Below are 19,186 nucleotides of genomic sequence, written 5' to 3' on the forward strand. Positions count from 1 at the left end.
GCTATTGTGCAACTGCAGTCCAAGATATAAAATTGATTTAATTGCTTTTTGTTTGAATTCTAGCAACACTTACTCACTGCTGTGTTATTCATAGCTGCACACCCATGTTTTCCATGACACCTACAGGAATTAGCAGGATTATATTATTGTTTTTGTTGTTAGACTCAATATATTAAGACAGTAGAGCAATGAACAAAAGAACAACAAGATACTTGATGAATCCAGTTATAATGCCATCTAATTACAGAATAGTTGTGGGATATGAAAAAAAATTACATCATAATTTCTCTTAAATTAGCATCAGTTATAGTTATGGTGAGAAAGATGCTGGCAACTTACCAGGGTACAGAATTAAAAGTCAGGCTTTGGTTATAGTTAAGATCTGGGATGCATTTCTATAAGACATACTCTTTGTTAAGACTTCAGAGACTTTACAAAATATACTTAATAATCATTTGTAAACAAATATAAAACGCATAATTATATTTCAGTAGTTTATTTTGGAGAAAACAAGCAGTGCAAAATAAGCCAACCAAAATTTAGAAGGCAGCCATGAAAATAAATTTAGTCATTAAAATTAGAAACAGCATAAGGACACTGCAATTGGATCCAATACGCAGATTGATGTAAACAATTCTGAAACATCTCCTGTTACTTAACTAGACTGAACATTTTCTCTTTTAGCTTGCTTGTCCCATAATCCAATTTTAATATTGCCACTTCCACAAATGATGGGTAAAGGTTGGGGTAATGGTTAACAAAAAAAAAATGTGTAAGATAGTAATGCCATATGACAACCATATATGCTCCAGATTGCCTGCTCTCCAAGAGCAAGGGCTAAATTCACAACTCCTCCTCCTGCTCTCCCTTGTAATGTTCTGTAAAGCAAGATGCATGATGATACCTCAAGATGTTTGCTTCTTGACCCACACAAGGAGCAGCCAGTGTGCAACACTACAATACTGACACTCAACAAGATGGCATCATGAATTTTGATTTACTAAACGTTTCTGGAGACTTAGCTGCTTTCAGAAATGCCATGCATTAGGGCAACCTGAAGTCGTGGCTTGTGTTACATGCACACCCATACCAAATCAAGCTGAAAAGAAAAATTTACAAAATTCTTTTCAAAAGGGTTTCAGTTTGTTCTTTTAGCTCGTGGATTTACAAAGGGCTTGCTCTATCACAAAGTGGCTAACAAATCCATGTTCAACCCATGCTTCGTATTTACTCCACTGCATGTAAAACAATCACAGGCAAAACTCTACAATTTATTATGACACTTCAACAAATCTTGGGATTGGGGGAGGTAATTATTTAGAATCATTATGATCAAAATTTGATACAGTAGTCCAGAATGAATGTCTGATGATCTTTAAATTCTATTTAACAGTCTTTTATTTAATAAAGAAAAGACTAATAGTGTTTATAATCTACTGCAGGGGTTTTTCTGAAGTTGTAAAAAACAAAATCCTATAGCGATATTAACCTCTCTCTCTCTCTCTCTCTCTCCCCACCCCCTTCCCCACACAAAACTAAAACTTATAGGCTTTCCACAAAATATACCCCCGAGTGTTGGACAAATACATGTCTTTGCATTATTTCTGGTCACTTCCCTCTTCCCCTACCCAAAATTTCATGAGACTCCTCAGTTCTCTTTCTTCTTAAAGATCTAAAAATATCTAACATCAGTGGGGGGATAATATGTTACACACTTCCAGGAATGGATTATCTTTACCAGTTCTGAGGGACTGTGAGCACTCATGCTTCCTTGTATAACGTCACAAAATAACATGTGGCGTTGCCTATATACCTGCATGTTCAATATGCTCCTTTTCCCCTCCAAGAAAAAGAAGAAAACAGGGAGAGAGGTTATGCCTATGGCCTACATCATGGCACTACAGCCTGACTCCATGTGAGTGAGCTCTGTCACCCTTGGATCTGCTGCAGACTGCACTACAAAAGAAAGTGGAATTCCACTCCCATTTTTACTCCTTTGTAAAAACATATTTTCAAGGGGTAGGGGAGAGGGAAGGTGTGGCAGTCAGAAAAATTGACAGGAGACCACATTCTTATGATTTGTCCACTTCTGGCCCAAATCCAACATGCTAGCTGCCATCCACTAACACAACGAGGCCTTCCCGCTTTCCTTCTCTTCCCTTCCCTTCCCCTATCCTCCCAATCCATTGACAACACCAAGAAATCTGCACCAGAGGGTTTCCCAGCCCTTTGGTGCAGGTTTTGAGGGCCCATGGTGGGCTCTAAGGAGAATCGCCTTCTTCCTGCTTCAGTCAAGGAAGATTTTTCATCAGTAGCATCACCCTATTGAATCTCAGTTGATTGTTGTGCTTTCATAAACTCCCTCACCTTATACAGAGAGCCCCATTCTAGGCAATGTGCAAACCAGTCCATTGACTCCAAGCCCATGTAAATATTCAGTTATTCCACTAGTGAATATCACAAGTATGAGACTTTTAATAGCATTTTCTTTAACAATTTGAACATGTGCCCCAAATAGGAGGGAGGAAACCAAGAAATTCATAAGCAATACCTTCTCAAAGTCCTGACCAGTTAGAAGATGGACAAAGATGATGTTGCACTGAAAGAAATAGGCATAAGGGGGCACTTTTGCTTTGCTCATGGGTCTGAACATATGACCAGATTGCAAAAGACAGGTTAATGCGCATTGTCCTTGTGATATTCTCCCAGAGAATCAACCGAAAGAGACACAGATAGAGTAGTGTAATGGAATCAGAACTTGGGGAAGTTATTTTTGATTACATTAGCTACATTGGCTGGAGGATTCTAGGAGGTGAAGTCCAAAAAAGTAACTCTTCTAAGCTTCTACTCTCTTATTGTGCTCATTGTCGAGAAAATGAGGGAGTAGTAGTCGCAAAGAGAGTTGGATCTACTGTGATTTAAGGATCAGGAAAGCAGCAGAAAATGAAGACACACTAGTTAAAAATGAACATCCCTGGGTTACCCCTTGTGTCAGATATGCTAATATTCCCAACCACTAGTGAGACAAGATAAATTAGAGACAGGAATAATCTGGTCTTCCAGATGTTTCTGAAATGCAACTCCCAGCATCCCCCATCATCAGCTCTCCTGGCTAAGTCTGCTGAGAGTTGCAGTCCATCATCTGGAGGGCCACATGGTTCCCACCTTTGGCAAACGACACTAGCAGTGTTGCAACAACTTCCATCTATTATTAAATTTAACAAGGTGATATACTCTACTTTTCACAGTGACAAATGAAATAGAGGAGACAGTTTGAAGGTGACTCTAATCAAAGTAAACAACACCAAACTTAGGCTTTTAGGTTTTACTGTGTTCAGTACACACATAAAAACATGTAGCATCTCATTTTACTCTTTGGGTTGTGTTGGGAAGAAACCAAGAACATCTGAACACATTTTAGCATCATTCTATCAAGTCTTTGAGGTTTATCCTTGAGATCCTGATCCCTAAAACTTATAAAGAAGGGAGAAAGTGGGGTGGGGTGGAATATAAAACCCATCCTCCCATATTAAGGTCTAATGATTAAGACACATGCACACACAGACACACAGAAATACACATACACATGTGTAAATTCACTACAGATCTACAATAGGAATCTGATGAAGTGGACCCAGACCACTAATTTTGTTTTCATTTTTAAATTTGTGTTGAATCAACAAAGATTTGTTTTGTTTAGTAGTAGCATTATCAACCAGCCTGTTCTGGTCCTTGAGCCTACAGGGTTATTTCTCTCTCTTTTTCTTTCAGTCTGTGGCACAGATTGGGTTATTGGGAGGAAGCTTTCGTTGCCAATGTGGCAACACAGTGTTGCTGAAAGCTTGGAGACACCGCAGAGTTACAGCCTAGTCTCTGGTGCTGAAGCTTCATGGAGCTGTTGGTCTCGCTGTCCACAATCCAGGAGTCTTTGCCCACCAGGCTCCGGCAGGCTGCAGCAACACAGCATGTCCGCTCCCCCACAAGGCTGCTGTTTTGCTCAGCCAGATGTTTGCTACGGTTTAGCTGGGACACCTCTGGAGCTTGGCCCTGCAGGACGGTAGCTATGTGGTTCAGGAGATCCATGAAGAACTCCGAGACACCCTCATAACCTGAGAGAAGAATTAGGTAGAAAGAGGTAAGAAAGAATCAGATGAGGGCAGTTTTTCCAATCAAGATGAGTTCTTTCAATAGGTTCATTCCATCTTTCTTCTCATCCAAAGTATGCAGGGAGCAACTATTAACAAAAGGTCACTTTCCATGGGACCACAACCAACAGAGATATTAAATCACCGGCACCTCTAAAAAACACAAGAATATTACTTTGGCATTCATAGGCTGCTGCAACACTGAAGAAATAAACCAGTTTGATTCCACTTTAACTTCTATGACTCAGTGTTATGGAATACCTTGTCAAACTGCAAATTCCAGAATTCCACAGCACTGAGTCATAGCAGTTAAAGTGGTGTCAAACTGCTTTATTTCTGCAGTGTGGCTACACTCATAGTGGATTTATTTTCCATATGATATATATGCTTGTTTGGGGTCAATATAACAAAGTAACCAGAACTTGGAAAAGTTACTTTTTTAGGCTACTTTTTAGGCCGATCCAACTCTCAAGTGATTCTGGGAGTTGCAGGCCAAAAACTTCTCCAACTTCTGAAAATGACAACCCGAAATGACAAATTTTAATTTAATTGACAACAATGAATGACAATGCTGGAAGGAGGACAATAACTCATCATTAAGGAGAGATTTATGGGCGCGGATTCCATTTTGGGAGAAAGGCAATCTTTTATTATAAATTAATTAAAAATTAAAAGTATACAGCAGAGTGGATGGGGTTGACAATCCATTCCAAGCACACCATATGCTCAGGATGAATCAAAGTAATGATTAAAAAGATGGTGTAGTGGGACTTCCAGTCTCATCATAGCATTTTCCTCCTTTGGAACCTTCTAAGATGACAGGACAGGAGAGGGAATTAAGTTTAGCTGGAACAACCCCTAGATGTCTAAACATGGAAGGAAAGAAGGAGATAAAACAACTTTCTACTCCAAAGTGATGTGAGAGTGCTGCAAAATAAAGGGAACCTACCAAGTTGCTAGCTGCACTCTTTCTAAGGCAAATTCTTTTCCAGAGCAATGATAAATCCTCATGACAGAATAAAATAAACAAGGAAATCTGGACATTTTAAGGTCTATAGTAAGAAATGTTAATCCAAACACAGGAGACATGTCCCAAAACTGATTTTGTTTGGTTTGGTTAAACCTTTTAATTCAGAGAAATAGGTTATTTGTCACAGTCAAACTACAGTTCCTATATTACTGCCATTCAAGTTATTTCCCCACTTCCCCTAAACCTCAACACTACCTCCACATATTGGGACTGCTGCAGAAAATACATGTGTCACATGAATGCCTCCTGCAGAATCACAAATTGTATTACATAAACCTGGAGCTATACTGTGGCTCTCAAAAACATATTTCAGTCAGGATTATTCCTTTGCACACTTGGTACTCCCTGGTGTTCTCTCATTCAAGTACTAACCAGGCTCGACCCTTCTTTGCCTCTCAAACAGAAGATTAACTATTTTGATTTCCTTATTGTCTAGATTGAATTTATCTATGTCTTCTGTGGTCATTATTTTTGTTTTCTTAATGTTCAACATTTTGTACTTTTGACTTTGTCCTTCCTTAGTAATTGTTCCAAGTTTGCAATGTTTTCCACTAGTATTATAGTGTCGCTTGCATATCTTAGATTGTTGATGTTCCTTCCTCCTATCTTCACTGCTCCTTCTTTTGAGTCTAAACCTGCTTTTCTTATCATCATACCACCCAAGGAAGGAAATCAAAATAGTAAGTGTTTCTGTGCCGTGGACCAAAGAAATCAGACGAAGACTACAGATGGGAAGGGCAGCTATAAAACAACTAGATGAGATCCTAAAGGGTAAAGATATACAACTGAGTACTAAAGTTACATTTGTCCAAGCCACTGTATTCCCAATCACCATGTACTGATGTGAGAGCTGGATAGTAAAGAAAGCAGACAGAAAGAAAATAAATGCATTTAAGATGTGGTGCTGGAAAAGAGTGCTGAGGGTACAGCGGACAGCTAAAAAGACAAACAAATGGATCCTTGAACAGATCAAGTCTGCAATCTCCTTGGAAACCAGGATGATCAAATGGAGGTTGTCATTTTTGGCCACATAATGAGAAGGCAATAAAGCTGGGAAAGACTGAGGGTAGCAGAAAGAGAGGAAGGTCACACACCAGATGTCTAGACTCAATAATGGAAATCATGGGTATGAGTCTGCAAAACTTAAATAGAGAAGTGGAAGACAGGGAGTCTTGGAGAGTCTCATCCATAGGGTCGCCATGAGTTGGGGTTGACTCACAGGCAGTTAATGACAAGAGGTATGGCAGTAGTCCCACAACCGATCTAACAAGCTATGTTCAGTCACCATGTTTATGGCAGTCATATGGAACAATAACTTCACCTGTACAGCACTTTATTCAAATCTTGTAGTTTTAAAGAAGGGGAACAGATAGAAAGAATCTGACCCTTGGAAGCATGTAAATGGCTGGAATGCTCACAGGAATAATTCCAGTTTGGGATAATCTAGAAAAGCAAGAGGATGTATTACATAGATACTATTGGAGGGAGATAGCTGGCTAAAATGAAGAAACAGTAAAAGAGTGCAGAGAGGCTGATGTGTATTTGATAACTAATGAAATCAGCTTTGGGACAGAAAAGGGAGACAGAGGTGTTTATCACATGGAGCTTTTTGGAGGTTTTGCAGCTCAGATCTGGGGTGACTGCAGGTTCAACGATGCAGATTCACATCATAACATGAATGTGTTATCAGACATGATTCCTTTCTATGGGCACTCCTTCCGTGGCATTTCTGCAGTGATTCCAAAGTGACCCTTCATTTCGGTGAAATTGGGAAAAAAGTGAATTCACAGAATTCGCATTCAAGCTCACTTTGATTTCACTTTGAATTGGTCTGTTGTGGAAGATCACTCTGATGTTGCCCCCCTTGGCCCCCTGCGTCCTGCTCCTTCATCCCCCTCCTCCTCCTTCATGCTGTCTCGTCCTCTCTGCCACTCTGCAACCTATCCCATCATCTCGACTGCTCCTTCAGTCCAATCCTGGCCCCAGTGACCCCCTGCAACCTATCCCATCATCCTCTGCCTGCCCCTTTAGTTCGATCCTGGCCCCAATGACCCCCTGCGACCTATCCCATCATCCTCTGCCTGCCCCTTTAGTCCGATCCTGGCCCCAGTGATGCCCTGTGACCTATTCCATCATCCACTGCCTGCTCCTTTAGTCCGATCCTGGCTCCAGTGACCCCCTGCAACCTATCCCATCATCCCCCGCCTGCTCCTTTAGTCCGATCCTGGCTCCAGTGACCCGTGACTTATCCCATCATCCCGTGCCTGCTCCTTTAGTCCGATCCTGGCTCCAGTGCCCCCCTGTGACCTATCCCATCGTCCCCTGCCTGCTCCTTTAGTCCAATCCTGGCCCCAGTGACCCCCTGTGACCTATCCCATCATCTCCTGCCTGCTCCTTTAGTCCAATCCTGGCCCTAGTGACCCCCGCGACCTATCCCATCGTCCCCTGCCTGCTCCTTTAGTCCAATCCTGGCCCCAGTGACCCCCTGTGACCTATCCCATCATCCCCTGCCTGCTCCTTTAGTCCAATCCTGGCCCCAGTGACCCCCGCAACCTATCCCATCATCCCGCCTGCTCCTTTAGTCCGATCCTGGCTCCAGTGACTCCCTGTGACCTATCCCATCATCCCGTGCCTGCTCCTTTAGTCCGATCCTGGCTCCAGTGTCCCCCTGCGACCTATCCCATCGTCCCCTGCCTGCTCCTTTAGTCCAATCCTGGCCCCAGTGACCCCTTGTGACCTATCCCATCATCCCGTGCCTGCTCCTTTAGTCCGATCCTGGCTCCATTGACTCCCTGTGACCTATTGGAAGGGCAATGGAAGGGCAACCAGGTGTGATAAAACATTCACGTTATAACGTGAATTCGCATAGCTGAACCAGGAGTGACAAAAAGCTGAAAAAAGCCCTGTGTGGTAAACCTCAGAGGCACCATGAATCAAATGAAAGCCATCCTCTTTGTTTGTTAATTGACAGTGCTATGAAAATTTCATATGTCTCCACTTCCTCAAAAGCTGAAACTTGGCCCTGGAGAGCCTTCCTATTCTCCAGGGCAGATTCTGGGTAGGGGCAATTATCCCATCTTCATTCTGCTGACAAAATCATTTCCTGTTGGAGCCTCATCACACTACTTCCATGGTGATGGAAGCTCTAAAATGGAGCCTCTGTGAGCATACAGATGTTCTCAAGTGTAGGTTCCTCCCTGAGATTACAGCCCATACATTGAAACAGGAAGTCACCTAAATAGATTCCTGTTCAGACCTTCAGCTGCACCTTGAAGTGGTCATGGTTGAAGCCAGCAAATACTATGATGTTGGGGATGTAGCTAACAGGCTCTGGACTGTTCCACTGCACTTTCCTTGACTGTAAGACATTTCCGAAAGGGGCTTAAGTAAATCCTTACATTAGTCATTGTTGTGTGCCTTCAAGTTGTTTCCGAGTTATGGCGGCCATAAAGTGAACCTATCAGAGGTTTTCTTGGCTGAATTTGAGGCTAAGAGAGAGTGACTTGCCCAAGGTCACCCAGTAGGTTTCCATGTCTGTGGGATTTGAACCCTGGTCTTGCCAAGAATGACTTACAGACACACAACAACAAGAACAACTCCAGAGTTGTAGTCCAATACTCAAACCACTACACTATGCTGGATGTTCTACATTTAATTTTAACAGACTACAGCAGCTGACTCTTACCTGGGAATGCATTAATATCGATGACAGCATGCTGACCAGTTTGATTGTTAATGATGATGTCAATCCCAAAGAGAGAAATTCCCAGCGCTTGCCTCAGCGTCTTCGAGATTGCCTGGATGACATCATCATTTGGCCTCTCAAACACACCTTCTATTTTATCGAGCTACAAAGAGAAAGGAGACGAAAAACGGGGGCATGTTTAATAAATGGGGAGAGCAGAGTTCCAATTACAAAGCTCTCCTATTTTCCTTCCATCAAATTTAAACAAGAATAGCAGGTCAATCAATTAAATCTAAGTCTTTGGGAAAGTGTCAGGTTTTTCCATCTAATTAATTTAATTAGGTTAAATTTAATTAACTTACTTCAAGACTGATACAATAGACCTTAGAAAAGAGATATCACCTGAAACTCACAGAATGATCTTATGGTTACACAATCGTAGAAGAGGTCTGGTTACTCAAGTATCTATGCTATCAGTATAGTTAAAATCTGTGGTCTGATTTATACATCAAACTGCAAATTTTCCCAGGTGTCTTATGGGAATTATTGAGGTTTTCAGCACATGTTTGCATAACTCAATAGCACAGCACATATTTTGTATGCAAGAAGTCCTGCATTCAATCCTGGGCATTTCCAATTTAAATAACAAGAACAAGAACAACAGATGAAAGGAAAGAGCTCTGCTTAAGATTCTAAAAGAGATTTTGCAAAGATAATTCTTGGGACTATATTCCCCAAATCCTCCAGACAGGTTGATTTGGGAGATCCTTCTAGATATAGCTTTTTTAAAAACATAGCCCCCCCCCCCCCAAATCTCTCCCTTAGAGAGACAAGTCAGAATAAACAACATGCAACTTGGTAGATCAGCTTTCTTTGTTAACTGTGAGATTAAAGACACTACAAGGCATGTCAAGAAGCTTTCTTAGATGATTCTGAGCTACAGCAATGATATCTAGACTGAATTAAGAACAGACAACTACTAATTCAGAGAACTATACAAAATGTGAACCATTTAGCAAGTAATTATTTCCAGAAAGAAGCTCGCAATACTTACTGCAGTTAGAATGGAAGAAGATTCTGGTTTTGATACATTGTGGCTGTTGAAAAATATTGATTCTCTATCTGTAAATTGAAAGTATAATGTTAATGTTATAAACAAAATTCTGGAAGTTGAAATGTCTAGGTTATATACAGGTGGAGATACAAATTCTCCAGAAATTTTGAGGCCACGGGGGAAAAAGAAAGCCCCCCCCCCCCCAAGCCCAAATTCCTGCCTTGGTATTTGATTCCAAAAATGATACTTTATTTACTTCAATCCTGCTTTTGTCTCATGCAGACCCAAGATGGCTTTTCAAAGTAGATTAAAACAGAAAACCACTACAATCAATCAATTTAAAAGCTATTAAATAAATTTTGTATTAAAATGGCACTGGATTAAAACAGTTTAAAGCATTTGAAGCATAGCAAATGTGGGAGAAAGTGGACCTTGCCCCATTGAAAGACCTTCCCACAGCAACCAGTTGATAGACAGATGTCAGTCTAAATAAAATGATTTTTGCCTGCTGGTGGAGAAATGGGAGGACACTTCTTTCAGCGGGTACTGTTTTGTTACTGGGATAAGAATACTAGCTTTTCCTGCAAATAAACAAAAATAGCTTTTTTCATTCAGGGCTTATATCCATTTTTAAATTTGCTTTCTCTCTCTGTGTGTGTCTGTATGTCTGTGGCCCTTATCACACTTGAAATTTGAACTAAAATCCAGAGCCAATCTGACTGAAGTGATGGGAAAGCAAAGTCAATTCGAATCCATGGCAATTCATGTGATGAATTATCACATGTGAAGAACGAAATTGTGGTCATTCTTGAGTCAAAGCAGGCGAGTGCGCATTAAATTACCACACCAGTATATACCATGCGGATTCACCAATGCAAATTGGGACCCTTGCGCATGCTCAGTGGGGCTCTGGACACATCGTGAACCTTTGCACTTCCAGGGTGAAGAAGGGGGCCATTTCCTGGTTCCATTTTCATGTGAATGATGGCTTCACGTTTCTTCCTCCCTTCTATTTTCCCATCCCTGGCAGCCCAACCGAAACGGTCCTCCGTGTCAGAGCCCCCATCCATTTCAGCCACATCTATATCTATCCTCCTGTCATTCTCCTCATCCATTTCAGCCACATCTACATCTATCCTCCCTGTCAGAGCCCAGATCCATTTCGGCCACATCTACATCTATCCTCCCTGTCAGAGCCCACATCCATTTTGGCCACATTTACATCTATCCTCCCTGTCAGAGCCCACATCCATTTATTATTATTGTTGTTATTAAGGAATAATAATAATAATAATAATAATAATAAATTTCTTTCACTGCAAAATAATCAGTGTAGAAGCTGCAGCTTTACTTGGAAGTAAATCCTTTGGATCTGAAGGAGACCCATTTTGGAGGAGTGCAGAAATGATCCAGGTTTCCTTAATCTCCATGTTCCCTAAAGTACCACCTCCCTGAATCTATTCCACTCTCCTTCCCTTTGTAACAGCTGCCTTCTCTTAGGCTGCATCTGCACTGGGGAAATAATCTGGTTTGACTCCACTTTAACTGTCCTGGCTCAGTGCTATGGAATTCTGTGAACTGTAGTGTTGTGGGACATTGAGCATTCTCTGCCAGAGAGCTCTGGTGCCTCAGCAAACTAATAATTTATTATTATTATTATTATTATTATTATTATTATTATTTTGCAGTGCCTTGTTCTCCTTTGGGTACCCTGCCTCCAGCCTTGAGGAGAGGCAAGAAATAAATTATTTTTGTTATTAAAGAAATATTATTATTATTATTAATAAAAAAATCTTTCCTGCCTCTCCTCAAGGCTGGAGGCAGGGTGCCTTGTTCTCCTTTGGGTACCCTATCTCCAGCCTTGAGGAGAGGCAGGAAAGAAATAATAATAATAATAATAATAATAATAATTATTATTATTATTATTATAGAAATATTATGCAGCCTCCATTCTTGAAGGAGTACCAGAAGCAAATGGAGCAAAATTGCAGCGCTGCATCATGGGAAATTTGCCACCTTGGAAGTTTGGGGGGGGGAGTGTACCAGGACAGAAGCAAAGTTGCATTTCACACCAGACCAATTCGGATTGAAATCAAAGTGGGCTTGGAAACAATTTTTGTGAATTCACTTGTTGCCGAATTCACAAAAACCAGGAGTCACTTTGGATTGACTTTGGATCTGGCTCGGAAGTACTCCCCATAGAAAGCAATCACGTGTGATAATACATCACGTTTTAACATGAATTCATATGGTTGGACCAGGAGTGACTCCGGATTGGAGCTGCAAAGCCCACCATCTGATAAGGGCCTGTGTCTGTGTTTACAACCAATTTTTTCCCTGACAATATATTTAGGACACCAAATTTATGTTGATGACTTTTTTTCCCCAGAAGACAAGATGATCTGTCAGATACTGAAAAGCAAACAAAGAAAGTCCCATTCTGCCTCATATGGACATTTGTTTTCTGTTTCTGGGTGTTTGGGTGTTGCACAATACCTTTCATTTTATATTCACTGAATGTCCTATGAGTACATGGCATTTTTACATCCCAAAATACACTGGAATTGCCATGGGGTTAGAAAAATCCAAGATGGCACTCAGGGCAATTTTTTTTTAAAAAAAATCAATTAAATAGCAGCCATGTCCCTGAAAACACTACTAACAGAGTTCCTAAAAGACTACTTCTAGAGCTAAGCCTTCACTTTCACCTCCATGGGCTTCAGAAAAGCTGGTGTTTGCATTAACTATCAGCACTCACTAGGTACAAAAAAAACATCTTGGATCCAAATATTGTTTGTGTCTACACTATGCTCCGGGATTATTGTTCTCTAAGCTTGTGCTCTGTCAAATGTGCAAATCCAGATACTCTACAGCTCCTGAGATTCCACCTCAACATTAGGAGGAACTTCCTGACAGTAAGGGCTGTTTGACAGTGGAACAAACTCCCTCGGAGTGTAGTGTAGTCTCCCTCCTTGGAGGTCTTCAAACAGAGGCTGGATGGCCATCTGTTGGGGATGCTTTGATTTGGATTTCCTGCATTGCAGGGGGTTGGACTGGATGGCCCTTGTTGTCTCTTCCAACTCTACTATTCTATGATTCTATGATTCTAACCTGGCATTCTGAGGGAATAAAACCCCATTTAAAAAAGCATTTCACTAGGAATTGGAAGGGTAGCCATGAAGGAACTAGAGAAGATCCTAAAGTGTAAAAATATACAACTGAGCACTAAAGTCAGAATCATCCAAGCCATTGTATTCCCCATCACCATGTACAGATGTGAGATCTGCACAATGACGAAAGAGGACAGGAAAAATATAAACTCATCTGAGATGTGGTACTGGAGAAGAGAGCTGAAGATACCATGGATGGCCAAAATGACAAACAAATGGTTTCTAGAACAGATCAAGCCTGAACTCTCCCTGGAAGCCAAGATGACTAAATTGAGGCTGTCAAACTTTGGCCACATTATGAGAAGGCACAACTCATTAGAAAAGACAATAATGACAGGAAAGGGAGAAAGTAGCAGAAAGAAAGGAAGAACACACGCTGGATGGATGGATCAATCAGGGAGGTCATGGGCTTGAGCCTGCAGGACCTAAGCAGAGTGGTTGAGGATAGGGAGGAATAAAGATGTCTCATTCATTGGGTCACCATGAGTTGAGGGCAGTTAACTACAACAACAACAAAAAAGGAAACATTTCATCCTATCGCCTTTTATATTCCTCCAATTCTTCTAACTTTCCACAGGAAAAACAACAACGACAACATTTTGTCCTGGGGGGGGGGGGGGGAAGGACCTCTCCTAGGGCTTTCTATTTTCTGATTCCACTCCCTTCTCCTCACTTAAATTTAGCTGTTCAAATCACATTGGACTCCAAAAATATTTTAACTCACAAACACTAGGGGGCAGTGCAACCTTGAAACTCTATGGGCATTTACAATTCCTCTAAAGGCTTTGGAGTCATCATTCCCTGCATTTGCATTAACCCTAATTTGGAATTAGCAACACATTATTCTATTTCACCAGGGGTATAGCTACACAGGGGGGAAATGAGGGTATTGCTCCCCAAATTAAAACCCCAAGTTAACATTTTCCTTCACTCCCCAATTTTTTAGCACTGCGATAACTTAAAACTTCAGGTGAACATTTGGAAACAGAATTTAGGCAGCCAAAGAAAAGGGGCAGGCTACATTCCCAAGGGAATACAGTTGCATTAAATACATGAAGTCTAGATGTGAATAATTTTCAGTCTCTCAGTGTCTGCAATGCTAGAAAAGTTCATTGGAGAATTCTTATGGGCCAGGGAAGGGGGATCAATACCTTTGTGCCCTTCCATAACTACATTCCTGCATCTCACATAATGGATGGGGAAGTGGCAGACTTGCTGAAAAAAGGAAGAGGAATCTTTACAACATTTGTTCCTGTGTGGTTTTTCAAAGCAAAAAGGCTATGATGTGGTAGGACACTGTTGCGGGACAGGAGGGGGGTAGGAAGACAGCCATGCTAATATATGTTATTATTTCTCCCCCATCTTATCTTATCTTATCCTATCTTATCTCATCTTACCCTATCCACTTTCCTTTCCCTTCCTTCCTTCCTTCCTGGGGCTAGATCTGGAGGTGATGGACCACTTTCAGAATGTGATGAAAGTTCCAGAATGTGGTCCTCCTCCACAAAAAAGTATTTAAAAACAATTTTCAAAGTATCAGGAAGAAAAGCAAAATAAATAAATCAGGGAGGGGGTTGCACATGATTGGCTCATGGATCACAATTTAAAAACACCTGTTTTGAAAGATGAACACACACACCTGAGCCAGTGTGGTGCAGTGGTTTGAGAGTTGGACTATAACTCTGGAGACCAGAGTTCTATTCTCAGCTCAGCCATGAAACCCACTGGGTGACCTTGGGCAAAAAATCTTGCCAAGAATATCCCAAGATAGGTTTGCCTTAGGGTAGCCATAAGTCGGAAACAACTTGAAGGCACACAAGACAACACACACACACACACAGGTAAATTTATCAAACTGAACAGACTGGACTATATATACTCATGCAACCAAAGATGCCCATGTTGAATTAAAGTGCCAGAAAAACAAACACAGCAGGAGAGAATGATCATCCGAATGTGCCTTATGTTCTGGCTTGGTGGCAGGCCTCACAGGTTTCAAGAACAGATTCAGGCAAATACATTCTTGTTCTCTACATAGCCTGAAAGGCACCCCTAAGAGATTTTATAATTCTGATTGGAAAATCAGAGAAGCATTTAAGAATATAAGAAGAGTCATGCTGGGTCAGATGAAAGGCCTATCTGTTCTCACAATAGCCAACCAGATGCCTGTGTGAAGCCACAAGCAGGTTATGAATAAAATAGCATCCTCTTTCTTGTATTCCCCAGCAACTGGCATATACAAAAGCTGCCTGGGATAATGGAGGAAACTGTGATGAGTTGTAGCTATTGATAGTTTTATCCTCCGTGAATTTGTGTGATTCCCCCTTTGAACCTGTCCCTGCTGGTGACTATCACTACATCTCAGATTTTGCACTTTAACTATGTGTTGTGTGAAGCAGTAGTTCCTTATTGATGTCCTGATTCTTGTAACAATCTGGGGCTATAATATTACTTATTTCTCATTCAAATATTTAAGTTGAATTAAGGAAAGGTCCACAACCTTAAAAGGTTGAATTTGTTCTGAGAGAAAATGCTGTGAAATGCAGCTTATATTCAGCAACATGAGTTATTGATAAAGGAAGCATCAAACTTTGTCTGATAATTTTTGTGGGTTTTTGGGGCTATGTGGCCACATTCTGGAAGAGTTTATTCTTGACGTTTTCACCTGCATCTGTAGCTGGCATCTTCAGAGAATGCTGGCATGGGAGTGAGTGGGATATACAGTGGGCCCTCTCCTTACACAGGAGGATCCGTTCTGGATCCCCTCACGTAAGGGAAAATCCACCTATGCTTGAGCCCCATAGGAAATAATGGGGCTCGTGCATGTGGCGGAGCGGCGCACGCACACAATTGCCATGCGCATCATTGTTTCCCTCCCCAAGAGGCTTCTGCGTAAGCTGGAAGCCATGTAAAATGCATCCGCACTAGGCGCGGGCACACTGTATAGATTTCCTGTATTGTTATGTATTATTTATATGTATTATGCTATTATTTTTTAGATTGTATGCCATGGGCATGTTTACTTTATCTATTTTATTATTTGTATGTACAGCGCTGTGTAAATTTACCACGCTATATAAATAAAGCATAATAATAATAATAATAATAATAATAATAATAATAATAATATACTGTGTGACCCTTGGTTGAGAGGAAGTGATTGACATGTTAATATGTGTGTTGGTCTGTTGTTGAATGGTAAGGCTTCCAGGTGTCTATTTAATTAGTGATCCCTTGTCTGCTGAGAAACCCTCTCAACCAAGGGTCACACAGTATATAGACCCCACTCACTTCCATGCTAGCATTTTCTGAAGATGCCAGCCACAGATGCTGGCAAAACGTTAGGTATAAACTCTTCCAGAACATGGTCACATAGTCCAAAAAAACCCACAAAAAACTATGGTTGCCAGCCATTACGTCTTTGACCTCACTTTGTGTGATAAATTTACGTACATCAGGTGGAGTAAGGTTTTTAAAAAATGCCCCAAACACTGCATGTACAGATAACATAATTTTTCATTCCATGCAAAGAAGTATTCAAAGGATCAGACCTATTATTATTATTATTATTATTATTATTATTATCATTAATATCCCGCCTTTCTCCCAATAAAAGGACTCAAGGTGGTTAATATTTTAAAGCAGTACAGATTTAAAATGTTACTAAAGTTAAATGAAAGGATAAAATATACAATTAAGCAAACATATATTAAAGCAATTCAAACATTAAAAAGCATTAAAAACAATAAACATAAAAAACTATATACAGACCCTTAGAAACCCTGAAAAACGGCACCACACAGCATTAATAGCCCAACCTCAACAGTTGTAAAGGTACCTCACACTAGTACAATGTGCACAGATGGTACCTCACACCACTACAACTTGTACGCATTACTAAGAACCCCACCTCGTGCTGTTGGAGATGGTGTAGTAATAGAGGTAACTTCCTGCACATGTGGTACTAATGTCCAAGTGTATTTGCATTTTGGTACTCAGTAGTTAACTTAGGCCCAGTTTAAATGCACCTTTGCGCCGCCCCCGTCACGTGCTAGGGGTTGGCTGAGGACGTAGTGTCCATACCAGCCTCACCCCTAGCATGTGACGGGGGCATCAAAATGGTGGCGCCCTGTACACACGGGCACTGCCATTTTGATGCGACGGATGCATAGCATCCGCACGTCCCGGCGCCTTTGTGATGCCGCAAGTGCGCCATTGGTGCCTTGTGGCGCCACAAGAAGAAGCTGCTTTTTGCGGGTTCTTTTTGTTACGCGACGGAGCTGTGCGGCTTGTCCACTGCAGCTCCCTCGTGGAGCAAACCAGGACAGCGGGAGACCGCCCTTTTTGGGCGGTCTGTATCCCGCCTTAGTTTCAGAAATAACTGAGCAAAAAATTGTCCCTTCTCCAGAACTTTTACTGCTTTCAGTGTTTACTAATGAAAACAAGACATCACACAATAAAGATATTATTGCATTTTTGTTGGCATTGGCCAGGATTGAAATTGCCAGGTCTGGGAAAACTGGAAAGGTCAATATGACTGATTGGTGGTCTCAATTTTGGAATTTTTGGTTTATGGAAAAGCTCACTGGTCAATCTAGAAGGTTGCAGGGGTGGAATCTTCGAAGAACGATGGTCCCCACTTATATCCTATCTCAATAACATTGAAGCAGAAGTGGGTCTTCCTTTGTAATATAATTCCCTTTCGTTGACTGAACTGGTGCAAAGAAGGTATCTCTGTGTTCTGAGTCCATCTCTGTTTTTATGTAATGTTGCCCTTTTATATCCCATGTGACTTTGAATCTTTGAAGTTGGTTTTTAAGGATTTGTATTTTTAGCTTGTTTTTGTTTGTATTTGTTATTGTTTTCTGCCTTTTTTTGGTAAGAAATATTTTTTTAAAAAAAAGTTGTAAAGACCAAGCAGCAAAAACTATTTTAACCTCTCGCTAGAAGGAGAGCAAGAATGGGGCCAGCATGGCCTCTCTGGGGTAGGAGTTCCAGAGTCTGGGAGCAGCCACCAAGAAGGCCCTCACCCCCTTGTTCCCACCAAATGAGCCTGAGAAGGTGGTGGGACAAAGAAGAGGACATCCCAGATGATCTTAAAATTCTAATGGGCTTGTACTGGGAAATACAGACCTTTAAATAGCCTGGGCTCGAGCCATGTAGGCCATATAAACCGAAAAAAACCCCTATTTTTCTTGTGGACACTAAAGAATATGGCTTTCCGAGGAAGAAATATGGGAAATAATTTAAAATTAAAAAAACAAACTACCACTCACGATATGATTAAAACTATTCTTTATGGTTTCTTATTCATTATACTGTACCTGTACACAGTACAAACCAGAAGAAAAACAAGCTCCCACAAAAGTGTTTTTAACTTGCAGTCACATTGCTTAAAATTGACCATTGCCTATCAAGTTGGCTCCTTTAGGTGAATCTGCTAAATGTCTAGTTGATTTATCTACTGATTAAATTGCCAGTCTCAATGGCAATACTATTTATTAACAATTCTCATTTCTTAGCATTATGATTTCTATTAAAAAACTTGGTTCATTTTGGAATTTGGGTCTTCTGCATGTAGACATTTTAATGCATCCTACTGCTGGCTCTTAGGTTAAAAAGTAATGAAGCACCTGCACAAAGGAACAACATAGTTTATTGAGCAGAGACTCAACATGAAAGACAGTTGAGCCAACTATAAGGCAGACACAGGAAGCACTATGATTGCATCCAAGAATTTCTCACTTGCTAGGAGTGAAGAAAAAGTAAACAAATCTACTGAAACCTTTAAGCTAAGTGCTTTTTTTCTTGTCCACGACACCATAAATCACAGGTGCAGAATCTAAACACCAAGTGGGTTCATATAATCTATTTAATCTAAGAATTTCATTCATGTGCATTTCATAACACATGCCATACTAATTCATACAGGAAAAAAGTCCAGGCTGCAAGAAATAAGTTTCTAAATTTTTAAGGGGCTATTTAAAACAGTGGTTCTCAAACCGTGGGCCTGATATCTGAGAGAGATGGGTTTTGCATGACTTCTGGCAGAGTGGGAACTGTTCAATGATTGGTAGGACCACTTTCATCCCAGTAATAGAG

At 40.9% G+C, this 19,186-nt stretch overlaps 1 protein-coding gene across 3 annotated transcripts in view; it reads right to left on the reverse strand.

Moving 5' to 3' along the window:
* Positions 1-220: 220 nt before the first annotated feature.
* ITPK1 (inositol-tetrakisphosphate 1-kinase) overlaps positions 221-19,186 on the reverse strand; it is a 184,068-nt gene continuing 165,102 nt past the window's right edge. For all 3 annotated transcript variants that reach the window (XM_089522429.1, XM_089522431.1, XM_089522430.1), the window contains 3 exons: positions 9,915-9,982; positions 8,861-9,023; positions 221-4,109 (listed from right to left, as the gene is read on the reverse strand). In XM_089522429.1, coding sequence (XP_089378555.1) covers positions 3,790-4,109; positions 8,861-9,023; positions 9,915-9,982 — 551 coding nt within the window. In that variant the 3' untranslated portion in view covers positions 221-3,789. The remainder of the gene's footprint in view (positions 4,110-8,860; positions 9,024-9,914; positions 9,983-19,186) is intronic.

The sequence above is a fragment of the Sceloporus occidentalis genome, unplaced genomic scaffold, assembly GCF_023333645.1.
Source record: "Sceloporus occidentalis isolate IW3139 unplaced genomic scaffold, rSceOcc1.0.p SCAF_4, whole genome shotgun sequence".
Taxonomy (NCBI): domain Eukaryota; kingdom Metazoa; phylum Chordata; class Lepidosauria; order Squamata; family Phrynosomatidae; genus Sceloporus; species Sceloporus occidentalis.